This window comes from Erythranthe guttata, chromosome 4 (genome assembly GCF_056151865.1).
Source record: "Erythranthe guttata isolate IM_541 chromosome 4, IM_541, whole genome shotgun sequence".
Taxonomy (NCBI): domain Eukaryota; kingdom Viridiplantae; phylum Streptophyta; class Magnoliopsida; order Lamiales; family Phrymaceae; genus Erythranthe; species Erythranthe guttata.
The window spans coordinates 2028561-2054682 of NC_142536.1; the positions used below are offsets into that span (position 1 = coordinate 2028561).

Sequence of the window (26122 nt, forward strand, 5' to 3'; positions counted from 1 at the left end):
TTGTACAATTAATAGATTTCAACTTGTTGGATATTTAACAGATCACAGTTAAAACATTTCTATCCAGTTAACAAGACAAAAATTCAGAGGTTAGTACCAGAAAAAAAAACAGACAAAAAACAAAAACAAAGAGTATTGTTTATTCGCCAATCGTTTATTAGTTCTCGTTATCCGAATTCGCTCGAATTCTTTCGCAAACAAACGAATTAAATCAAGGGTACAAATGTAATTACAGACTCAAGATTGTACCTCCTCGTCATCGCTAAGTAGAATGACAACGTCTTGAACTGGAATTGGTGTAAGGCTTTTGTTCGAAGGTGTCGCATTTAGTTTGTACGGAGAATCACTAGAGATTCTTGAACCGATGATGAAATCTGGTTGAAGCTTCTTCCTCTTCGCCCAGCTATGAATTGCTTCTAGACTCCCTTCAAGAGCCTCGACCAGGAGATTTAACTCGGTGAGTTCGTGCCTGAAGAAAAAAGATTTGGCAAACCAAGCACAAGAACAGAGCTGCTTTGCGTGGCGCAGGCAAGTATATCTATTTGGGGAACACGAACATCCCACCGCAGAAAGGTGTAGATCGTACAAGCATATGCTGCATTCCCTTTTCGAATCAAAATCGAATACATCCATGGATGTATTATTCGATGAGGGCACACTGCAGAGGTGTTTCCTCTTTATGCCTTCATTTTCCACACGTGACTAATGGACAGAGGGAAAAAAAATTAAAACAAATAAATTCTTGAATTCAAAGTCCGCCCACAAATGACATGAATTAGTATATGAAATACTCCCTCGTTCCAAATTTGAGAAAGATTTCTTGTTCCATATTATCTATTACTTTAGAATTTCAATGATGGTTAATAAAATATGTATTTTAGTCACCCTATATGTTTTTTCCTAAAATCGAAATTTATTAGTTATCTTAATATGTGCGCAACAACCCAAGACTACACGTATTTTGAAACGGAGAGAGTATCAAGGAATTCTTTTTTCATACCTTAAAAACCCTTGTTAAGATCCCATTTTTGCCTAACACGCTTCTCCATAGTTGATAGTTTGAGGAATCTTTTTTCGTCGCTAAAAATTTCCATTGCGCGCTCACGGCTTCTGTGGCTGCTCCAAGCAGCAGCTTGTCGTGGGAGATGGAAGTCTTTAAACAGTATCCAGCATACAGTTCTACTATGTTCTGTCCATGAGGTAACCAGTCAAAGGGAGCAAAACGCACTGATTCCGAACAATTAAAGCCACAACTAAATTCTGAATGGTAAGCCTCAGGGAAGATGACAACAAACTCTAACGGATTCTGCACACATCGATACACGGGTATACCCTCGGACTTTAGCATAGAGGGCGAGAATTGTCTGACCTACGAAAAAAAAAAAATCACAAAGCAAGCAAATAAATTTTAGTAATAAACCGATATAAAACTTGAAGTGTAAACTGATAAAGGACAAACGTTACTCACAAGCTCAGGAAGCAACTTGGGATTCTTCAATAGCTGCGGAAAAAGCTTTTTCACAACCTCCACAAACTTGAAGTAATACCTTCCTGGGACACCGTACCATACTTTAGGGTTGCCTAAGTGCAAGTAAGATAGTGAATATAAGTGGTGATCTTCATCTCTCTGTTTTTCCGACAACCAAACAGGAAAAAACAAGTCTTATGAGAATCTACATTGCGTGAGAATTAAAAAAGAGCCAAAAGGTTCCAATAAAATATAAGTCTTACCCAGCATTGAGATGCAAAGCACATCCCAACGAACAATTGAGGAACTGAAATGTCAGAAATGTTGTAGCATCCAAACGGAAGAAGAGAACCAAAGACTTTGGGAATATTATTCAAGTTCCAACCAGAATCAACATATTTATCATATATAGCTATATTTTTTGCAGTGACGGGAAAACCACTTTTCAAGGTTCCACTTCCCAAATTAGTACCATAGAGCACCTAAAGAAGCAAATTAACATTATGAGGCACAGTGATGACAAAGAAGTTTAGTCCAATTATTCACCATTATATAATGCACTTTTTTACCTCTATTTCTTCACTTGGGTTCTCGATTATTCGCCAGTACTCACCTTCAATTCTTGCAATCAGCGGTTCCCCTTGATCTTGATCGGCATCATTTAACTCGCCGTCTTCGCGAAAGTACTGCATCTTGAAATCGTCAGCATACTTTTTGAAGCTTTTCAGGGTGAACTCGGGCCCATATTCAAATTCAGAGGTCAAACCAATCGATTTGGCTTCCTCAGAGTCTGCCACACGTTCAACAGCTGACTCAATTTCACATGCTGCAACTATTTGCATTTTAGTTTCCCTCTTCTCGTGTAACCTAGATTGTTTTCTCTTCAGATACAGACTTTGCAGCCCATCTATTTTTTGAACACAAGTGCTGAATTTTGAAGCTTCCCATGTCGATTTATCTTCAAGAAGGCGGCATGGAGGCTCCCACGAAGAAGGTGGAACAATGCGGCATATTCCGTAATTCTCCGCTCTTGGGCGTATGTTGGCTATGTATTTGAGAGCGTCCTTGAACTCCTGCCATAAGATTCGAGCTCATGCAGGTAGCCAAAATCTACCAGCGAAAAACATTTCCCACTGAACAGAATGCATTGTACGATAAAAAGATGGCAGCAAATTTATACAGAAAAAAATACCTCTTCGGTTGGTCGAAATACTGGTGCGTCATCAAGCACAGGCAAGTGTGACTCTTCGGGATGCCACCTGGCAGTGACCTACAAGACGGCCATATCAAAATCTTACAAGGAAACCTTTCTCGAGTAATAAGAGCTATTTACTGTATTTCATAACTAATTTGGGAAAAAAATCACCTTCACACAGTCGTGACAATTTGCACATCCCCGGATCACTCCTTTGGGAAGGGAAGAAGTAAGTGGATCTTTCTGGAAAAAAATACTTAAATATCAGCCACTATAAAAAAAAATCCAATTCGACAGAGAGGCTAACATTGCCATTATGTCAAAGAGCAATCAAACAAATAAAAACAGCAAAACTGCTTGAGTAGCTAATTTTCTTTTTTTTTTTCCCATGAACTGTGACTACTGGAAACTAGAACAAATTCCATTCATTACTTTCAGGTAACCAAGTGTAAGCACTTAGCGAGATAGAAAATATGTTACGAGACAAGAAACTATATGCATGGTTGCCCAGATACAAGTCCTCCATAAAACACCTCAACTATGTATAATGTACTACATAAGCAAACTGATTCAGGCATTCAGCCAATCAACTAAAATTGACAAATAAGCCTCATTTTAGTCATAAAATCGAAACAATATGAACATGTCTGGTGGTTTACTTGCCATATAATTAGTATAAAACCTCATTAGACGCATCTTGTAGGAATTACGGCTGTGTTAGACGTGTCCCTAGCTTTGTTCTTTTATTCTAGCCATACGTCAGAATCCCACCTGCAACTAAGGAGTTTGCAAGAGCGTCAACTACTTGTTCTGTGATAACATGTCTAATCTACCATCTATGTAACTCGAGCATATTTCTCACTTTTACATTAAACTACATGAGAAAAATCAGATCACTCGGGGATCTCTAAGCTAAACCTACTAGTTACCGAAAACCTCCATTTCTTCGTCCGTTGCTAACCTAACAGCGACGTCAACTAACAAATAAAGCCATATTACTCAAAACCAAATGGTCACACCATGAAGGAATTTAGAAAAAAACTTTAGAGATACTTTTCATAAATATGTACTTGAAGAGGGAAGAGAAGGACCATGTCAACGTTGGACTGTTCAGAGTCACACTTCGGTGGAACATTATCAAACTGGTCGTGACATATCCACGGTTTTCGCACAAATGAGGTTTTAAACTTGTGAATGTCCGAGTCGCTAAGAGGAGCGCCTATAAGCCCTGGTTTAAACTCCCGAACAGCCACCATCCTCTTCAATGTCAGTGCCGTGAGTGACGCAAATCCAGGCGGAACTGAGAGGTTCTCTTCATAGTTAACATGTTTTATGGATCGCTTTTTCCCCATCAACTCTGTATAGAAGTGGAAATGGATTTTATTTATCAGATTGTGCACTTCACCTCTTCTTTCAGTTGTCCGCTGAAAGCATGCTTTCTCGACATTCAACGATTAGATAAACATAAAAACATCTGCAATAAACCAATTTTTTTCTGCAGGTATTAACCATCACAAAAGAAAACGAACATAAACAAAACCGAAATCAGAAACACAAGGACGTCAAGCACAGCGGCGAGAGATTGTAACACAAAGCATTAATCGTGATATGTGCTGAGCAGCAAGAAGTGACATGAAAGATTATGAGAGATCTGTTCAATACTCATCCATAACCAAGCAAGGTAATCAAACTTCAAATATATTTTTTCTTTCACATAAACAAATTTCCCAATACTTAGACATCTCTTAACACATGTGATTAAAACAAATTAAATTCCACAATTTGTTAATTATGAAAAGGAGTCCCAGAAACCCTATTGAGATTCTGGATGCAAACAGAACCTACTCAAAATTTCATAACTCAATAACTTTCACAATCACTGTGCAAAAACAAACAGAACCAAAATAAAACAAAAATGATTAGAAAAAAAATTCTGCAAAATTCCGGCGAAAATGCTCCACATATTACCTCCGTTTCCAGCCCCACTACGCTGAAATTCGACGGAAATCAAACTCTTCCAGGATTAGAAACACCAGAACCACAAAATTAAGCCGGCGATCTAACCCGGTTTCACCAATTAATCACGATCAGCAAACTGCACAAACAAGTTCCATCAACAAAACTGAAAATTCGTTACAGTTCACCAACTGCGAGAGATCGCCTTCAATTTACAAAAAAATAAATAAAAAATAAACTGAATCCGATGAACAATAATTTGTGGTGATAAGAAATTAATAATTAGCACCGTGTTTTCGGTACGGGGAATAAGAGTTTCTGGGTGACGAGGGGAAATTAGGACTAATTAATACTTGAGCTCCCGAGGAAATCTGATTTTGTTTATTTAATTCAGTACTAATTATATTAATTAATTACTATTAATTAATATTAATATTAATTATAATATTTTATAATATTTGTTGGTGCAATAGCCCATTCAAATCTAGGCCTACGTTTATTGGATATCTTATCATTGGGCCTTTACTAAGATTCAGCCCATCACTAGAAGTACTATTGTATAATCAATTTGATTATTAATAATCAATTTTTGGTGTTAATTAATTATAGTGTTATAATATATCCATTTTTTTATGAACTAAGTAATGACAAAGGACTATATATAGGCAAATTATGTGTGATAAGCTCTATCTAGTGGGCTGTTGACAAATGGATACAAAATTCGGTCAATCGTTAACAAATGAATTCAAACTTCGGTCAACCGTTACGTCATCCCTTGCTAGACTAATTTATGTATCTTTGAATATATGCACTAAGTGTGTGTATATGTAAAGGAAATTGAAGAAATAGTGAAAAATTAAATTAAAATCATTAGCATAAATTTACCTACAAAGTAATAATTTACCTCTACAACTACATACCAATTGTATATGCACCACCTAATAAACAAATGCTATATATAAATATATATATCTAAATATACAAATCAAACAATTTTTTTTTTCCTTTAACCCTATAATTCACACACTACTAACACAACTACACAATTACATTAATCTCAAATTGAGTTTTTGCACAAATTTCCCTTCTTCTATACCAATCAACTGAACAAATATAAATCATGCCCCCAAATATACTTTTCAGTTGAACCCCATATCTCCATTGTTATCCGGATCGTCGAAATCGAACAAGAACCCGTAATCATTATCAACGTCACACTTATAAGTATTATTATTAGCAGCCTCGTCGTCATCGACCATTTTGTTGCCATTATCCACGTGTACGTAGACAGCTGGATCGACGGATGTGCTAGGGTTTTGTCCATGTTGATGAAGATGAGATGGAGTAGTATGGTAGAATGAAACGGTGTCGTTTTGATGGCCATAGTTAGGCATTATTATTTGTTGTTCAATATTATTATTATTATTGTATGTGGGGGAATCAACCAAATTGCTGCTGTTTTCACCTGACCTGGATTTATGGAATACTCTGCACAGTACCCAATCTTCCTGTCAATTTGTCACAAATTAAATTAAATTAATTATATAATAAAAAAAAAAAAAATTGAATTTAGAAAAAATATATAGTAAAATTAAAAAAAAATCAAGAAAACCAAACCTTAGGTGGCACGTGTGGATTTTCAAGCCTAAATTCATGCATAATCCATCCAGTTTTGATTCCATTAGGAGCTCTATTCATGTAAAAAACCAAAGTCTTTCGCATTCCAACAACCGCCCGGGTTTTTGGGTCCACCACCGCCCGGTCTTTTCCGGTGGCCTTCCAGTAGCCGGAGATGGTGGCCCGATTAGCCCGGAATCCCGTTGCGTATTTCCGATCACGGAAGCTGAAGAAGTACCATTCGTTCGAGTTCAACTTCGCCACATCTGTATAAAATATATGTTAAATTTAATCAATAAAAAAAACGTGAAATTTGAGGGTGCGTACGTAGTAGGGCCGAGGCGTTATATCGATGACATATGCACATTTGAAATAATAATAACATTTCATCATCTTCATTAGGTTTGCTTACATACATGAACAAAAAAGTTTGTTACAAGTCACAAAAAGATTCTCCAATCCAAAGGCATGTTTGAATATATATATATATATATATATGTGTGGAGAAATTCATATGAAAGAAGAGGGAAATGTGTATGAGCCCTTTTCTACATAGATGAGAGAGTTACTTCTATGGTAGGAAGTCTATATCACACTTCTTTGTCTTCACCTTACAAGCTAATTACTACAATTTCAATGGATATATCAATTAATATAGTTCTAAATTAAATTAAATTAAATTAAACAGTAAGTATAATTAATCCCTTTTTTATTCTTATTTTGGTGATCAAGAAGGGCAAGAAAATATTAAATTGATCGAAAAAAGTCGTTCATTACGCGCTATAAAATCATATTTTCAGTTGAAAAAAAAATTAAAAAAAAATCCCTGAAAAATGAAAAAGGAAATCATATAACTAAAGGGTATGAATTAGCAGTTATTAGATATAAATATATAAATAAATAAATAAAAGCAGCAAGATTCATTGAATGTTAAGAAAGCACAGAAAATGCTTCCACACCCTTTTTTTCTTGAAAAGGAGAAGAACCTTTTCGAATTCGGTCACGCTTTTAAGGAAAATTAGCCTGATTTTTTTTTTATTTTTTTTTTCTGAAATGATGAGAATTAGAATAGATCGATCAGTTCATTGATACAATAATATTAAAAAAAAAAATTAAAAAAAAAATTAATAGTCCATCTGTTGTTGGTGTACATGTATGTATATCTGCTGCCAGAAAAACACACACAGAAACACATGCACCTAAATTAATGTTGTTTATTTATAACTAATTATTGCAAAGCAATCCACTCTTGAGAGAAGTTGTCTGCTTAGAATAAAGACATATATTTGTACAATTCTGAACCAGCATGCACATGCCATTTATCACTCATAATTATATATTATATATTATATACATATGGGGGTGGGGGGGAGGAAGGGGGCCTACCGGGGAGCTGCCATGGCTCGCAAACATGGAGGTCGATTTCGACGAGGGTACCTCGGAGAATTTGTTCATTACAAACTTTCTTGTAAAGATAATGGCAAACCAATTCTTCGTCGCTCGGATAAAACCTGAAACCCGGTGGCAGCGTCTCTCCTATATCTCTCAATCCCATTTTTTTTGTTTTTTGCCGAAAATTGTTTATATTGTGTGCGGCAGAAGAAGAATACTGATTTTTTTTCGTTTTCAAGAACTATAGGGATTTATATATATATATATATGATCTTCTTTTCTGTTTTTTTTTTCTTTTATGGGGGTGGGGGTGTAATCTTTAAGGTTGATTGTAGGAGAAAGTAGTGTGCTTTTATATATATATATTTATAAAAAATATGTATGTATATATGGATCAGATAGAGAATTTCTTTACATTATTCTAGTAGTTAGTTATGTGTGTATAAATAATTGATAAAAGAAAAATAAAATATATTTAGTGGAAAGTAGTTTGAAGAAAAACCAAAGTGACAAGAAATGTAAATGTGGGGAAAAAAAGAAAGCAATAAAGGAGTAAAATCCAAATCCCATAAAACCAATTAACCTCCAAAATACCACTTTTAATTAACTGTGTTCTTATTTCAATATATATATCTGCTGTACGTATTTTGACCTGTTTTACACACACACACACACATATATACACACGCGCGATATATATTGGTTGCATCTACTTAATCCAATGTATATGGTCTTTTTTACTATCCGTTTTCTTTGCTCAGGAAATTAAATTTAAAGGATTAGATTTCATGAATAATGTGAATTATTAGTATATATAGCTGGATACATGTGAAATAATCTGTATATATATCCTACTTCAAATCAAAATTTACTACTTATATTCACACATAACACACGCACACTATTTTACCATATATGGTCCATCAAATTTGATCTTATCCATTACATGTTTGTATCCATAGTAAATTTGTCTTTCCATATATTTTTTATTAACATATGCAAGTAAATAATAAATTTTCAAGAAAATTTATTTTCTTATATATTATGTAAGAGACAGATTTGATAGATCTAGAACTCAAACCAGTCTGATGTGTATATATATGTTGAATGATAATAATCATGTAAAAGAAGAAAAAAAATTCATCATGTCAATTAGAATAATTTTGATCAATCAAGAAAATGTGGGCCCCTTGGAATATTTTCTTATACCGAACATTCCAGTGACGAAAACCCCTCGAAAACCCAATATATTTAGACTTTTTTTTTTTTTAAATTTCAATTTTCGAGTTGATACAGGATATGAATCACATTGATTTTTAGTATTTCGATTGGTATAATGTATTTTTTTTTTAAATGCTTGTTTAATTATTGTTGAGGACAGAAAATAATTCACTGTCATAATTGTAATAATTATTTTTGCAAGGACTAGGGTTAAGAATTGAGTATATTAATTGTATGGACAAAATTATAGTTGTCATACAATGTACAATTTAAACACAATAATGAGTTGTCTCATATATATATATGGTATATATATATATTATAATGATTGTATATTAATATTATTAAAATTTTCATTTATGAGCATCCCTGTAAATATGTCTAATTACAAGGTATCAAAGTCTGAAATAATTAATAAAATTACTGTAATGAAGTTTATATATTTTGCTTGATCCAGAAATTATAGGGTTAGGGTTTTACTAGGGTTAGTGATTTATTAAAAGTTAGGTGCGTGTGATGTTGGTGAAAGAGTGACGGCTTGATTTTTTTTTTTACTAATTAATTTAATTTAATTATTATTTTTATTTTGGGGCCAATAATTTGCTCTTCATTTTCAATCTGTCTATTCAGTTTATTCACTTCCATAAGTCATGGCTTCAAATAAATGGGGATGAAATAAATTGGACCCTACTCATCATTTCTTTACGGTTTATTTTATACTACACCGAAATATCGAGTACTATTCGATTTACACACATTCAGATGTATACGTGTGTGATTAGTGCGCAAATCTACGGGTAAAAAGGAAATATTACATAAACCGATGATGCCAATAAGTATAATCTTTCGAATCTTGATTTTTTTTTTTTTTGTCACCATCTTGGATGTATTAATGATTGGGGTTCTATTGTCAAGAATGTATAATTATGATGTATAATTGAATTACGTGTCTTAATTAAAACATGAACTACTTAAGAAAATATGTATATGAGGCATGATGATGATGACTGCGTATACTCTAAGTATAGAATTTCCCAAAAGATAAAACCATATTTAAAATATTCAATTTTTTAAAATTTTATTATTTGACAAATTTGATAAATCCAGCCCAGAATTAGGGTTCTCGTGGTTTTGATCTTATCCTCATCTTGTTGTTTCTTTTTAGGATTTAGAAAGTTTTATGTTAACACAAATAATTAGTATTTGTCAGCAATTATCCAAACAACACTTCAAGTTATTATAAATGAATATTAATTGTAATATTTGTGGAATGTGTGTCGAATTACTACAGGGTTTGGTAGGAATTGTAGAATGTGTGACGTTCATGTTGTTGAATTATTTGTATATACCTCTAAACAAAAACAACAATGTACAATTTATTTATTTACCTATTTATTCATTAATTAATTTTTAATAACCAAGTGTTCAAGGTTCGTCCGATTAAATTTTGATGATATTTTTATTTTTCTAATAAATTATATATCAAACATTACCCTTTTTATAAATTTTTGTTTCTTGAATAATAATGAAAAGCTTGTGGTAGAAGATCAATAAAAAGTGAAAAAGCTCAATTTTGGGAATAAAATATCACACATTACACACTTTTTGACAAAATGGGAAAGGTGACAACTTTTTTTTTTCTTTTTTTTCTTTCTTTTTGATAAATTGCTTTCCGTTGCATCATATATATATATATATCATATGCATTAAAGAAAATGGAAGTGTAGATTAAAAAAAAATGGCCTTTTATGATTGACACAAAGGTTGTTTCCATTTTGGACACTATGAAAAGTGTGTATATATATAATATGTATACAATAATATATGCAATTTTATGTGTATTTTATTCATCATTTTCTTGAATTGTTGCAAAAAAAATATTTTCCCTTGAATTTTCATTTCGATTTTAAAGAAATAAATGGAAAACTAACATCGCAAGGGAAGGATCGGTGATGAAACACATCGAGTGATCTTACACATAACAATACATACGTTTTTGTGTATATATGTTTAGTCAGATAGTTATTTGTATAAATCTATAATGCAAAAATTATCGAATACTATACTAGAATTGCGTCAAAGATTTCAATTATTACTCCTACTATATTCACAAGCTAATTTCCTTTATTTCACCCTAATTTCACTACAGTAGATTAATGATTCGTAATTATGAAAATTTGGAGAAATTTTTGTACTTATCTGATCGGTTGTTAATAGAACACGTAGACACGTTTCGGAAGCCTTCATACAATGACACGTGTCCATTAATTTGACAGCAACACGCTTTACTACAACAATTGGGAGAAAGCGTGTGTCCCCAGAGTTGATTAAGGTATTCAAAGTAAAATTTGTTACAATATGGTATATCAGTGAAATACACTGGTCAAATCTTTGGGCTTTATATACACACAAACACACACCACATGGTGCATGGTGCATGTAGATCAACGATAAAAAAACCACATAGTATAACCTTCATCGGGTGCAGTATAGAAAAAACAATAGAACACCACTTAAGATGTTAAACTTCATAGTGTCACTTTAAGACCAACACATGTCACTTTAAACATGTACATGGCTCCATGCATTTAGGAAATTAATCTTTAATTATCTAACATAAATCCTGTAATTGACAGCTCTATTCAACCTAACTATGGCCTCCTTCACCATTATCACAAATGTTTCTTTTATCTTCTTCCTTTTTCAGTTCCTTTCTTTTCTTTTTAAACAGCTATTTGAACACAAAATGTATTCCGTTCGATTAAAGTTCGTTCGGACTCGATTGCCAACCAAACATATATACCCTTTAAAACATTTTTTTTAAACAATTATAGTCTTACATTAATACACACCTAGCCCTAAGTTGTTATTACCCGATTCAAATTAACAAATAAAAAAGGGTAAATTACAAACACCCCCTGAGGTATGGTCAAATTACAAAAACACCCCTCTTGTTTGGATAATTACAACCACCCCCTCAACTCCTCAAATTTAGTGGAATCTTCGAGATTATATGGAATATTATCACTTTTGTACCCGTTTTATCCCATTCAAAGTCTACATTATGAAGCAAGATGATCATAATATGTGATTTTTAACTTGTATATATCAGTTTGTGGTGCATCGGAAACTGTATTTTTACACAAAATGAAAACAAACTAGAGCACATTTCACGGAATCTAGATGATTATGTTGAATTTGGCACCATAAGGGTGGAGGTGTAAGAAAAAATCATAGTTGAGGGGGTAGATGTAATTATCCAAACAAGAGGGGGGTTTTTGTAATTTGACCATACCTCAAGGGGGTGTTTGTAATTTACCCAATAAAAAAAATAATCCAGCTAAGCACACTCACACATATCATCTCTTGTGTGTGTGTGTGTGTGTGTGTGTGTGTGTGTGTGTGTTTAGTACAGAGAAGTGAAGTGACTGTCTTGGGGCATCAGCATCAGTATTGAATAAAAAACGTGATCTTCAAGTTAGCTAGCATATAGATACAACAGCCGCAATTTCTATATATATGAAATTAAGATCCATAGCATACAGTAGCGATGACTACCATTTTTTCAAACTTCTGGTATACATCTAGTATATATATCAAAAAAGAAAAAAGGAAATTGGGGTAAAAGTTCGATGAAATTAAAATGAATGGTGACGGTCCAAAATTAGTAACAGTCCAGTCAAGTGGCTCCACGTGGCACACACGTTGCTTCAGATGAGAGAATTCGATGTGATAATACATTTCTCCAATACAAGCAATAATAAAGGGCCAATGATTGTTGACAAATCATCGAGAAACACTTATCGAGGAACGATTCGTAATTAACGAGTAATCAGCTCAATTAAGAATTTCCATTTTTAGACTAATTGTTTTGCTTTAATCTTTCATCATATCACTATTTGAGGCCTGAAAATTAGGCAGCATTTGCTAACAAAACACATCCCTTTTGGGACTGAAACAAGTCCGTTTAGCGTGTCGATTTTAATAAAAAAACTAAAACAAAAATTAAAAATAAATAAATTTATATATATAAATGTTTGTTGAATGTTTTATTTCATGAGTGTGGAAAATGAAGGGAATGTGTACCTGGAGTTAATCTTTAGCAATCTTAACAATCAAACCACTAGGTGTCTGAATAGTTTTGAGGTGGCCGGAACCAATTAAATCTCGGAGATGAAATCTCATATCGAGCGGAGAAAGTCGAAGGCGTTTCTTCTCCAAAGAAACCAACATCATCTCCTTATATTTCCTACGTTTCAGAATAGACAAAACCTCCTTCCTCCCCTACAATTTTAATACACATAAAAAAAAATCTCAGAGATGTTATAACCAACTAATGATCCATGTCTTGTAATAATTATTACCTGTGAGAGACCTTTGAGCACTGAACCAATGTTTGGAATCGAAAACCAATACATGTTTTGATCAATAAGTTGCCGAATCTAGAACAATACTGCAATGTTAAAAGGGACACCTAACAAATAGGGAACCGATACGAATAAATTTATTGAATGTATACTCACAAGAAGACCGGCATTAATTAGTTGAGAGATGTGTTCCTCTTTAACCTTTCCCCCCGAAGAAAGAAGTGAAAACTGAAACGAAAGACTAATCTAAATCCAAAGTACTGTAGTATATCAGTGTAATCAAACAGAATAGAGAAAGGGATAGATTTACTAACAAGTTCTTGATGACCGATGCTGGTGTCGAGCTTGGATTGTATGACATGTATCTTAAACCACTCGAAAACTCTGATATCATCTTGCTTCTTATCTTCTATCCTTTTCACAACACGTTCGATCTGAAAAATTTCAATGAATTCCGTAAATAACCGAATAAATAGATACAACCACGAATAGCTACAAATAAATAGTTGGAATCTACAATTAATCAGGATTTAGATGGATTTACGACATGTAAAGAGAATAACCTGATTAATGTAGTCATCCATAAACATTACGGCATGATCGTCCTGCCCCGTGTTTAACTTAAAGATCCGCAACACTCTGTCCCTTCGCAAAGACTGCAGAAAATGAGTAGTAATATACAGATCCTATAATCCCAATGGCTCAAATCTTGCAATTGCTTTATACAAGCATTATTGTAGATTCAGGCAACAGCTATTCTAACATTTAACCCTGTACGAAGACCATACTGTACTACATTTCATTGGACCGAAGAAGCATGTTATTACGAATAATAAACAAGCAAGACATATACGAACACGTAACTTCAACAAATGAAGAAACTGTAAATGCTTTTAAGGAAAGGCAGGCAGGCAACCTCACCTCTAATTCCATATCCACTTGTGTCCTATCCTTTAAGCTGCTGTACAACTGCGACCGCAAAACGAAAGGTTGAACCGTAACCTGAAGCCACATCGTATCTATAAGTGAAATTTCTTACTGTAATAAGATCGGAATATATTACACTATTACAATTCCAATTCCAATTCTCATAGACGAAAACTACCGAATGTTTTGCGTCCAATAATATATCATTCAAACGTATATCGAGACAAGCTCAATCCCGGAACATAGTTTAATTTTGCAGTCATGTTCCACATTCTTCTCATTTGTCCATTAATCCTACTTCATATTCAGTAAGTGAAAGACTTCATAATCAGTGTACTCAGTAGATCAGTTTCTCTCTCCACAACACTTCCCAAAAAAGTTGTTGTACCAAGGAATGAAACCCTCGAGTTCAATCAGGTGAATAGATTCAAAATTAAAGCACTTGAGAAAAAAAAATAAAAAAAAATCAGAAAGTAAAAATAGTAGGTACCTTTTCAGTACGAGGAAACTGAGTGCGCATCATCCGAAGCGCCATGAGAGTATCGCTGAAGGTGAAATTCTCCTCTGTACCACCATATACATATATGCAACTGTGAGTGAGTAGAAATTGCGGGGGTGGGGGGTGGAAATTGGGAAACCCGAGCCTAGGGAAAGTGAATTACTCACCTAGGGAAAGAGATTGTGAATCGTCGTCGTCATTATCCAATTCGGCCTCAGATTCTTCATCTCGTCGGCGCTTTCTGCTTGTTGATGGCTCCAATTCAGTGAATTTTTTGTTCATATTTTATAATCCAGGAATTCCAGAATATGAAAATACGATACACCCTTCGGTTTCTGCTTCCTTTATACTCTTTGAACCGCCATTCTCTCTCTGTATCTCCTTTCTCGGTTTATTTTATTTTTGCCCTTTTCCGATGTTATTATTGATGGGTTAGCTGTTGGGCCAATTGACCACCCTGTTCCAATAACTAAGCCTATTTTTGTACGCTAATTTTACAAAAAAATATTTAATGATTATTTCTGTAATATTAATTAATTTATTTATATTTCCAACATCTGCATACTTAATTCTTTTGTAAAGCAAATATTCTGTTTGGTGCAAGTAATTAATTAAGTGTGAAAAAATAATAATTATCGAAGAATAAAAAAAGAGGCCCATAACCAATCGATTTTAGAACAATGTTTATAATTCAAAATTTAGTTTAATGTCTGGTTATTCTATTTTCGAAAACCTGTCACCTGAGTACCGTAACACAAATCAAATTTTGCTAAATTCAAATTTGAAAAATCTCTAAAACAAATCCGCTTTTCGAATACATTACGATGACCAAAAAAAGTTGTATGCTAATCCATTACCCGCTCTATAAGAAAATCGATTGCAGATTTTACTACACGGTTACCTGCGATGTAATAATCCGGCAAAACGATCTCCAGCTAAAATGCCATCTATGCCCTAATACTCTATTCAACAGGTAATGAATGATGTGTCTCGCATCTGCTAATCCACGTAAATCTTAAGACTCTCACACAAAAATTCGGATGCAATTACATTAACTTAGTAGTAATCTTGTCCTTAAATAAGATTGAATCGGAATTTCTTTCGAGTAGAGCAATTCATTCCTCTGCTTTGAAACTCCCATAATAGGGGTAGGTATTACAACTTTCATGTAGTTTTCAATTTGGCCGACGTAGACGCGAGATGGGATAGCGTTTTGTGCCCGACAAACATCAAGAATATTCCCAATAAACCAAGTGTCTTCAACGTTGTGAACAGATCCAACTGCGAATAGCAATATACATTTGTAGTCAAAAGTGGAAATCACGTATAATTAGAATGTTACAAGTTCTTTTTGTAAGAGCATCTGGCATAACAAAAAGGTATCTGGAAATCCTATTTTTGTGACGTAAAAGGATGTGACTGATAGTGAAATAATGTTTGTTAACTGTGATATTGATAACTGAATTCAGACCAAGAATTTAGAAACGAACCTTGAACCAGAATAGTGCATAGAGTGACAGAACTGCTGCAATGCCCAGATGGAAGAGAATGGCAAAGGTCGCGTGAATAGACTTGGGAAAATTCTTGAGGTTAGCACGAAGATGAAAGAGCTGTAGGGACAAAAAAAGTAAACGATTTTAGCCTCGTCTCATAAATAAATAAATAAATCACCCATGCAAGTAAGAAGGAAAAAAATGATAAAAAAAAAATACCCCAGCCAAGAAACCGAAAAATGGTAAGATAACTAGGCCGAAGAAAGCAAGAGAAAGCTCTCTAGGAGGTCGCTTCTCTGGAACCCTAAAAATATGAGAGATCTCTGCCTTGGGACCATATCTGGAGTACATATCAACTGGTTGTGGAGGGGGACGGGCTGCCTTTTCAGGTGCTTCTGGAAGATCTAATTCAATATGGCCCAGAGGCTGAAGGAACGAGTTCTCCTGAAATAGACAAAACAAAAGGAACCTTAGTCGAATAAGCATTGTATCTTTATAAGTGAAAACGTGGGTGCGGCTAAAATTCAAATGTAGTGATGCTTCGTACAACATTTACCATGACAGAGTCTCCAACTGTGAGTTGAAGGTTGTAGGTACCAGATAAATAGAAAAACTTGTCAACCAGTCCCAGAAAATCCTACAAGAGAAAATGCCGTTAAGTTATGTTCAACTTAGGTTGAGTAAATGCTGCAGGTTTAAAAATAAAAGGACATTTAAAATCTAAATCAAAGTTAGACCAGTTGATATATTTATAAAGCACTTAACTAGAATTATCTCGAACTTTTTGCCTGAGTTTGCCACAACAAAGATGTGTTCAACTCCACTCTCATGCTTCAGCTTCAGAAATGCCTGAATAAAACATTGTACTTAGAACACATGACAAATAAATAAAATTTTTTTTTTTAAAAAGAGAAAATATATCACAAACTTAATAATCTAGAATGACAACCTGGTGAGGCTTGAAAACTTGTCCAAAAGGAGTGGTTAAGCGAAAGGACAACCTCAACTTCTGGAGGTGATTAGCTGACAAAGCAACAGCGCTCTCTCCTGGTAAATCCAGCCTGAATTATAGACAACAGTACGACAGCACTTTTAGCAAGTCCCTTCATGCTAAATGTCATAAAATTCTAAATAAAATGATATTATAGCATGTATGTACTAATCATATGCAATTAGTTGGACACCATAAAGAATGACTTCCAATAAGGAGTAGAGCAAAATAGGGAAGAGAGCGGAACACCAAGGTAAACGGCAAGAAAATTAGATGCGAAACCCCAGACTCCATCCTCAAATAATCCAAAATAAAATGCTGGAGAAGAATGAAAGAAAACAAAATTTGATGGGCTGGGATGTTGACAACTGAAAAGATCGAAAAGGAGAACAGATTGACTTCCACCCATGGAACATAAAATACTAAAAAAATTAGCTAAAACTGAAAAGAGAATCTACAAGAACCATAAGAAGTTTCAGCACATAAAACAACTAAACTAAATAAATAAATGCAGAAAAAATTATCATATTCTCATATGAGTATATAAGTTAAGAATGTACTTTTTCTGAGTTTCTACACTCCCAAGATCATTTTCAAGTATTGCAATCTCTGCACTGTCAATCTTAATGACTCCAGTTACATGAATGGGTACCCTAGTGCGCCCTCCAGTTGCATATTTGTTCTTATGTTCTGGTTCGTCAAAGATGATCTACCAATTGTAAACAGGAAATATCAGAACATGGTAGAAAGGAAGATCAGCTTCAGCAAGTGAAATAGTTAGTCAGAGGATACTAAGGAGGTGAATAAGAAAAGATAAGTACCTCAAAAGAAAAAATATAGTTTCCAACATCAACATTTGTTGGCAATGTTTCCAAAACATGCACTGAATTCTCAGGGTCAAACTTGAGCTTCTGCATCATGGAAATCCAAGAGACGTAAGGTTTAAGGTGTATTAACACATGAGATGAGTTTTTTTGAATGATTCTAACATCTTATGAAAGAAGCACCTGATCGATGACAGAAGCATCTTTTGAACCAGAGACAAAAATCTGCATGAGCTTGACTGACAGAGGAGGAGCAGCAGAACCCAATACAGTACTGACCTTAACCTGGAAACAAGGCGTGATAAGCAAGAAGTACATGCATGCAAAATGTGCAACATTGCATAGGAAGACTTGAGCAGAACACTTCGATCAAACAATCACTGTATGAATTGTCTGTAATTCAGATTTATAATAGAGAATAATTCCTAGACAGCAATGAGTTCTGAAATATGGTAGATGCAAGCTAAATCTCTACTTCATTGTACAACAGTAAAATTCATTAACTTTATGTTCTGAAGTATAGCAGATTCTTTACTTAATTGTATAGCAATACAATTCATTAATGTGAAATAAATTTAAGGTTGATTAATAGAAAGTACAAGAACTGAAGGTGCTAAGCAATAAGTCACATAAATTGAGAGCACAGGACTAACAGGTGACAGACCTTAAGTTGATCTTTCTTGGTAACTGAAAGGACAGTGGCTGGCAGTGATAAAATCAGAGGAACAGATCCCCTGAAGCAAAAGGAAAATATGTTAAAGAACTGTTCTGAAACAGTATAAAATTTTAAAGCAGCAGACAGAAACTAATAGCTGTATATCAGTGTTACTACAACTGGAAACTTTTGCAACTGGAATGTGATTGCAGGAACTCTTAATTCATAATAGACCCATAAGAAGAAGCAATCTTAACACTATAAAACAGGAAATAGAGTAGCAGCCCCTGTGAGAAGAAAAACTGTGTGAACACTTGCCTAATGCTTTCTAAGCAAGACAAGGCATCAATTTGGTAATACAAGTCTTTGGATTTTCCAGGAATTCCAATGCCAAGGAAAAACTTTGCCAAGCCCAGAACTTTCTCCCCTGGAAGCTGCATTTGTTAAGCACTAAATTTAGAATGTCTTAGGGAGCATAAAGAATCACAGTGAAGCACATATTACATAAACTAGAACCATGCTTATGTGAAAACATACATTCAAATTTTCAGAGGAAACTGCCGCCAAAGCTGTGATTCCACGAACTACTGATGCAGAGGCTGAAAGAGGACCCTTATGCCCATGTGCATCAACAAGTTTCTCATCAAAGTAACAAGTCCCGTCGTCTAAGAAAGAGTGGGAGAGTTACATTCCAAAATAATGTGAAAACAATATCATGAGTTAATATTTGAGTATCAATTTAAATAAAATAGGAATTAACATGGGCCAGTGTTGTCGCTGGATTCAGCATATAAACAGTTCTTGTAGATGCAAAACCAAATTTTCAAATACGATTCAGAATCAATTTTGTGGCTTCGGATACAAGTTACAGTTACCACCAACTAAGTCCTAAGCATTGTAAATTCTTGAAACTTTGATTAATCAATCAATCAATCAATCAATCAATCAATCAATCAATCAATCAATCAATCAATCAAGAGGGAGGGAGGGAGGGAGGGAGGGAGGGAGGGAGGGAGGGAGGGAGGGAGGGAGGAGAGAGAGAGAGAGAGAGAGAGAGAGAGAGAGAGAGAGAGAGAGAGAGAGAGAGAGAGAGAGAGAGAGAGAGAGAGAGAGAGAGAGAGAGAGAGAGAGAGAGAGAGAGAGAGAGAGAGAGAGAGAGAGAGAGAGAGAGAGAGAGAGACTAACCATATTTTTCAACACCATCAAAAAGCTTCGAAATGTCATTTTTCAAGGTAGCAATCTGGCATTGAAAACAGACTTGGATCAAAATATTAAACTAAGCTACTGTACATCTATCTTCAGAATTTTAAGAGAGATTAGAGAAAATGGACAGCATGAGAGTTCCCGTGCAAGAGATTAAATAATAAGATTAATACAGAAACAGTTATAATGGTTCATTGAATGATTAATATATATATTAAGAAAAAAATTATTCACCAGAGAAGAATCGATCTCAGAAGATGCTAAAGAAATAACTCCTGCGAGGGCTTCAAGTGCAATCCCTGAAAAGATAAATCATAGTGGGTTAACAAAAATGAGAGATAACAAACCACAGCAAATAAACAATATTAGTCATGAAACAACTGATGATTAAATTATGTGTAGCTTGCACATGTAGCTTAAATATACAGTGTCCGTCAATTACCAGCGGCATCATTACTAGACTCAGGGTTGTTGGAATTAAGGCGCCATCTCCCATCGCTCTGGCTAAGAGCCTGTCCGGAATTGACAACAAGTTAGATATTCAAAAGATATTAACAAAGTGTGACATGGAGAGAGCATATTTATTGATCGAAATATGCAACACTTCCAGATTCACCTTTATAGAGCGAAAAATTCTATCAGCATCACTAATATGAACATCCACTGCAGAAGTCTGGTCCTGCACACCAATAAGATAAATACCAAACTCAACAACACGTAAAAGTTAAATTAGTTAAAAATGAAATAATCAAAGGACAAGTTTAGAGAAGCACAAGAATGTTGTTAAAGATATATTATTATAAGCACAATAGATTAATGTTGGGTTTCAAGAGCATGATTTACCACTTCTATACTCCTCTATTTGGGATAAATGAATTTATCAAACGTAATAGAATAGGTATTAATGATTTATTCTAACCTTTATAAGCGTCAAACCTCCAATAGAATAGTAAAAATCAAGAAGTGAATTGGCACTGTTTAGGGAATCTTTAAGTTTAGATCCGATTCCCTGCAAGCAAAGAAATACATAAGGAAAATATATTTTCACATCAACAAAAAGTAAATTTCAAACAAAAAGCACATAAGCAAAACAGTACCAGAAACGCCTGATCATTAAGCTCACACTTCAGTACGCCATTGACCCTTAACGCATCGAATAAATCCTTTAAAGCGGAAGAAGTAGACGATAGGATTTTGACTACAGACACACAAGCGGATGCTCTTATCTCAGGCTTCTTTTCAATCCCAAGAACCTCGAATGTCTTTAATGCCTCGTATGTCTCCTCCAGACTGGAAGGCAAAATCAAGTGAGAGATGCCCAATTATTTAAACCACAATATTGAAGTTCTATACTTTCAACACAAAAGCTACAAGGAAGATCCAAAGGAGATAACTACTGTCGTTCTGCACCACTTAAAGAAGGGAATACCAATATTGCTTGCAAACTTCACACAAATTCAAATCAGCATGGCATTAATACAAAAATCTATTATACATTTTCAATGTTATTCTACAAACAATTGGAAGAAAAAAAAACACATAAAAAGGGTGGCACACACACCCGCACTCAACAGTCGAACGTAAACTTATCGTATTTATTAGGAAACACTAAAATATATTTCAAAATCACCGATCTAGCAGAAAAAAACACTCAGGTGTGAAGGCAGAACAATAAATTCGTTACAATCATCTTAAAACCTCAAGGTCGGAAGCTCACAACAACAACAGTTTTCAATTCATTTCTTCCTTTGGCATGAAACAGTATCAATTAATCACACTTCATTGTCCAGTAAATATTTCAGAACACAGATCTTCCAAGTTATCAATACGCAAAAAAATGTAAGAAAAAATGGTACTCTTAAATCTTCCCCAATTTCCATCAGCATTCGCATTAAAAAACTGCGGTCTCTCCAGATCATACAAAATCAACAAAATATCGACAGGAAAACAAAATAAAATAAAATTCCCTCAGAAATTGAAGAGAGGGCGGGTTTAGAAAGGGTTTTAAATCAAACCTTCCGAAAGATCCATCGGCGGAAGAAAATATCTCAGACGCGGCAGATCGGTGAGATTCAGACACCGGATTGAAGATAGCGGATTCACAGGTCGACGCCACCAACAAAAGTGCTGCAACCAAGATACCTAAATTCCGGTCCATACCTCGGGATTGATTTTTTCTGCATTAACAGGATAAATTTTGTTAATTGAAACTCCAACGATTCTACAATATGCACAAATGAATGTTGAAATTTGCTCACTTTGGTGAAGATTTTTCGAGTCTTCGTTTCAGTGACTGAACAAAAACAAAGTGCGGAACGGGGGTAGGAGTTCTAAAATACACTACACTACAGTGGGTCTACCAAGGGTGACGTATTGTGAAATTACGATTATGCCCTTGTTCAGCCCATACAACACATTTCACTGGAAGCAAAATTAATTCGGCCCGTATTCATAAATAAAATTGAATTCGGCCCATCAAAAAATGGTCTTTTAGCCCACGTCTAAAAATCCAGTTCACCCGCTGCAGTTGGATCGGGTCGAGTCAGGTCGTTCGGGTTTTTGTTTTGTTTTTTTTATTCAAAAGATTTGAGCTCTAAAAAATGATTATCCCCAAATCGAAACCCTAACCAAAATTGATTTAAAACTCTCACCTCAAGGCGTGGTGCGGCGGCGGATCGGCAGTCTAGCGCGGCGGCGGCCGATTTAGGCTGAAGAAGATTGAAGATGGCCTGAAAGTCTAGCTAATTAAGTAATTAACCCGGCCCAACCAAACCATATTATTTTCAGCCTTTTTTTGGATTATTAAAATTTCGGGTACCCACCTGACCGGGTCGGGTCATCCGACCCGAATGCACCTCTTACAGTTGACATTTCAATTTCTCTGCTAACACGCTTAAAGCCCACGTCTTTCTTCCTCGTTCCAGCTCCCCGACTGAACCAAAAAAAATAAATAAAATAAATAAATACTGTTAATAATTAACCCCCGAATTCCATTTGCACCAGAAATCTCACTGCTATCGAAATCGAGGAAACGATGTCGTACGAGGAGGAGCAGGAGACCTTCGAGCACACCCTCCTAGTTGTCCGGGAAGTCTCCGTGTTCAAGATCCCTCCTCGTCCCACCAGCGGCGGCTTCAAGTGCGGCGAGTGGCTCCAGTCCGACAAGATCTGGTCCGGCCGCCTCCGCGTGGTGTCGTGCGCCACCCGCTGCGAGATCCGCCTCGAGGACCCAAACTCCGGCGAACTCTTCGCCGCCTGCTTCGTTAACCCGGGCCAGAGGGAGGCCGCCGTTGAATCGGTGCTGGATTCGTCGAGGTACTTCGTGCTCAGGATCGAGGACGGCCGTGGTAAGTACGCGTTCATTGGGCTGGGGTTTAATGAGAGGAATGAGGCCTTCGATTTTAACGTTGCCTTGTCGGATCACGAGAAGTATGTGAAGAGGGAGGGGGATAAGGAGGTGGGAAGCGGCGGCGCCGCCGCTGGTGACGGCGACGGTGGCGGTGAGGAAGGGCATATTGGTATTCACCCTGCTGTTCATCACAGATTGAAGGTGAAATACTTTTTTTCTTTTTTCCTTCTTTTTTATAATTGATGTTTTGGTTTTAGAGTTAAATTAATTTGTTACGATTTTCGGTGGAATTACGTTATAAAATCGAGAATGTGATCCTTAGATGAGCATGAAATAGGGCTGTTTCGATTTCCTAATTTCTTGTGGATGATATTAGTAATTGTGCATTGATGATTCTGAGACTACGATAATTAAACATGTTCCGTTTATCGGTAACATTCTTAGATTGGTAGAGTTGTTGTAAAATTTTCAAGACATTTTGTAAGATTAGAAAAAAGGCAATATCGAGTTCGTTCCGGGAAAAGGTAGGAACGAACGATTTCTTGAACTCCTGACTTCGACGAAATTGAGATGCTTATCTTTTCGCTAATAAATGGTATTCGATTAGTATTATTGAGTCGTTAAATATAACTACTTAACCTAATTTTCACTAAACTATCATTGGTTGGTGTTTAGGAAGGGGAAACGATTCGAATAAATGTAAAGAACAAATCATCAAGTGGAGCAGGCATGCTTTCTGCTGCGGTATTGTCCGGTGGAGTTTCTGGAACCGGAAAACCTAAAGCTCTATCTCTTGCCCCACCACCTATCGGGGCGGTCAAAATTAGGTCTCCTCTTCCTCCTCCACCCAATGATGCTTCTGCCGCTGCTCTGAAGGGCCCCAAGGAGAATCCGAGGCGCTCGAATGACACTCTTTCTGATCTCTCTCAACTTGAGGTATTATTATTTTTTTTCATTTACCGAAAAAAAAAAAAAAAAAAAAAAAAAAAAAAAAAGCTTGTGTGAATTAATAATAGCTTCAAAACTCCAATATCAGTTCTATACATGAAACATTTTAGGATTGCACGGGTTCGATTTTAGAAACTTTATTGCTCGATGACTAACAGCAATACTGTTACGTTTTCTTTTTGTCGTTTATCTTCTCGGAATAGTTTATATGAAATTCTGCATTACACAAAGACCAATGAATTCCCGATCTTTCTTGCTTGTATGCATTTTATCTGCTTCGAAATAACTGCAGATTCAAGATATTAGATGATGAACTAATTACTTGCATGCATTTTATCCGCTAGTTGCTAATGTCGAAGATGATAGAATAAACGTTTCTTGTTTTGCAGAAGAGCCTTCCATCGAACGCTGGATCGAGTTCTCCTCAAACCTCTGCAGCTGGTTGGGCAGCATTTTGAACGCGAACTTTCTTTCTTGGTGTCGTTTTGTTGCTGTTGTATTGAGGAAAGATGAGAAATATCATATATGAAATTGTCGGAAAATGCACGGGAAATTTTAGTATTTTGATGAACACCACTATCTTTCCAAAATGCATATATATATCCATGTACCTGTCAATTATATCTTGATTTTTATCCATGTAAAATTGATGGACTCTGCCTGTTTTCCTTACTCTGTTATTCTTTTTTTGGTCTAAGCAAATTGTACCTCTTACATAACACTAATGTGAGGAGGGATTCAACTTTGGAACTCCAATGAATATTCTTTAATTGATTTCAAATCGAAACGTTTCGCATCGTAACCGGCAGAAATTGAAATTTTCACTCCAACTTGCACCCCTAGCAATAAGCAATAATCAATGAAGTAGACGCAATTCCCCTATCACTTTGTGCATACGCTCAGGCAGTTGACGGCCTATGATTTGAATTTCATCCATGAATTTGATCTAGAGATCCCGTGGCAAGCTACCTGCCACTGCATACGCTCAGGCAGTTGACGGCCTATGATCTTATACGTTCCCCTCTGTCTTCGATTTTCATCATGCCTCTCTAACCCAATCATAGGCCGTCAGGCAGTTGACGGCCTATGATCTTATACGTTCCACTACAGTTGGATTTTTTTTTTTTTTTTTGAGAAAGTTTTTGAAAATATTCTAAAAATATATTTTTTTGTGGGGAAAGAGTGAAAAGAAATTAAAACTGATGATGCTAAAATATTTAGATCACCTGGGGTAGTGTAGAAAATAAACTGGGAGAGCAAAGCGGATCAGTAGCTTGACAACTTGATGATCCTGAGGTACCTGCGATCATAGAACATGTGAACTAGGCCGGGGGTTGATCCGGCGAAAACCCCTCCGACGCTCAAGTCAGACATGCTGATAGTAGAAATAGTCTAGAGAATACGTATTGTAGTATTGCTCAGTTAATAGGACGTACCTTAATAAAATGAGTAAAACCTCTATTTATATGTCGTTTATTGGGTTGGGTTGGGTTTGTTGGGCACAAGCCTTACTTGAAGGTGTTTGGGCCTCGGCGATATTGGTCTTCGATATTGGGCTCGTAGCCCAGTAGGTAAAGAAATTGTAGGCCCATTGGGTTGGCCCAATTAGGCATATCATTAAGCCCCCCACTCTCGAGTCGATGTGGGGGCCATGTTGTGATGGGTCTCAGATCGTGTCGAGAGTAAAAATTGTAGAAGTCGATCGTTGGCGTATAGCCTAATAATATGCGAAAACGCGTTGGAGCGTGTGTCGGAGGGGTGTGAATGCGCGTTGGCGCATAGCGCGACAAAGTTGCCACGATATAAATTAATTGAGTCGTCGGTTTTGTCTCGCGACGATGTAGTAGCGATTTATCTCCTCGTTGGAGTTATCTTGTCGCGGGGTAATAGTGTTGATCGAGTTATCTCCTCGTGGGAGTTGTCTCGCGATAATGTAGTAGCACGGATCAAGTAATCTCCTCGTGGGAGTTGTCTCTGGGGTAATCGAGTTGATCGAGTTACGTCTTCGTGGAAGTTG

At 35.7% G+C, this 26122-nt stretch overlaps 5 protein-coding genes across 12 annotated transcripts; 1 reads left to right on the top strand and 4 right to left on the bottom strand.

Moving 5' to 3' along the window:
* Positions 1-122: 122 nt before the first annotated feature.
* Positions 123-5034, bottom strand: LOC105952173 (putative lysine-specific demethylase JMJ16). Of its 7 annotated transcripts, none has more exons than XM_088816316.1 (10): positions 4909-5034; positions 4632-4758; positions 3755-4137; positions 2835-2906; positions 2661-2738; positions 2038-2541; positions 1732-1950; positions 1469-1627; positions 1001-1369; positions 123-702 (listed from the first exon to the last, which is right to left on the bottom strand). In XM_088816316.1, exons 3-10 carry the CDS (start codon positions 4013-4015, stop codon positions 238-240), a joined length of 2127 nt encoding a protein of 708 aa, XP_088672442.1. In that variant the 5' UTR covers positions 4016-4137; positions 4632-4758; positions 4909-5034; the 3' UTR covers positions 123-237. The 7 variants fall into 7 exon arrangements, with proteins under 7 accessions (XP_088672442.1, XP_088672443.1, XP_088672440.1 ...); XM_088816317.1 differs by having other exon boundaries at positions 3755-4020; positions 4909-5021; XM_088816314.1 differs by having other exon boundaries at positions 3734-4020; positions 4909-4993.
* A 524-nt stretch (positions 5035-5558) lies between these two features.
* Positions 5559-8095, bottom strand: LOC105957677 (NAC domain-containing protein 21/22). Its single transcript, XM_012981630.2, has 3 exons — positions 7623-8095; positions 6237-6502; positions 5559-6127 (listed from the first exon to the last, which is right to left on the bottom strand). Exons 1-3 carry the CDS (start codon positions 7789-7791, stop codon positions 5759-5761), a joined length of 804 nt encoding a protein of 267 aa, XP_012837084.2. The 5' UTR covers positions 7792-8095; the 3' UTR covers positions 5559-5758.
* Positions 8096-12718: 4623 nt separating this feature from the next.
* Positions 12719-15040, bottom strand: LOC105952164 (Serine/Threonine-kinase). Its single transcript, XM_012975683.2, has 8 exons — positions 14810-15040; positions 14634-14707; positions 14138-14218; positions 13780-13872; positions 13531-13650; positions 13373-13444; positions 13214-13291; positions 12719-13133 (listed from the first exon to the last, which is right to left on the bottom strand). Exons 1-8 carry the CDS (start codon positions 14922-14924, stop codon positions 12942-12944), a joined length of 825 nt encoding a protein of 274 aa, XP_012831137.2. The 5' UTR covers positions 14925-15040; the 3' UTR covers positions 12719-12941.
* A 366-nt stretch (positions 15041-15406) lies between these two features.
* On the bottom strand, positions 15407-22582 carry HAP6 (ribophorin II (RPN2) family protein). Of its 2 annotated transcripts, XM_088816318.1 has the most exons (21): positions 22460-22582; positions 22067-22329; positions 21824-21985; positions 20906-21098; positions 20728-20817; positions 20425-20487; positions 20251-20320; positions 20043-20107; positions 19791-19845; positions 19143-19270; positions 18924-19039; positions 18615-18684; positions 18134-18235; positions 17948-18037; positions 17687-17835; positions 17085-17196; positions 16901-16984; positions 16692-16772; positions 16355-16579; positions 16133-16252; positions 15407-15923 (listed from the first exon to the last, which is right to left on the bottom strand). In XM_088816318.1, the coding sequence occupies exons 3-21, from the start codon at positions 21964-21966 to the stop codon at positions 15807-15809; spliced, it is 2073 nt and encodes a 690-aa protein (XP_088672444.1). In that variant the 5' UTR covers positions 21967-21985; positions 22067-22329; positions 22460-22582; the 3' UTR covers positions 15407-15806. The 2 variants fall into 2 exon arrangements, with proteins under 2 accessions (XP_088672444.1, XP_012831126.2); XM_012975672.2 differs by having other exon boundaries at positions 22067-22516.
* A 58-nt stretch (positions 22583-22640) lies between these two features.
* On the top strand, positions 22641-24777 carry ABCI18 (non-intrinsic ABC protein 4). Its single transcript, XM_012975661.2, has 3 exons — positions 22641-23358; positions 23833-24093; positions 24495-24777. Exons 1-3 carry the CDS (start codon positions 22843-22845, stop codon positions 24561-24563), a joined length of 846 nt encoding a protein of 281 aa, XP_012831115.2. The 5' UTR covers positions 22641-22842; the 3' UTR covers positions 24564-24777.
* Positions 24778-26122: the final 1345 nt, after the last annotated feature.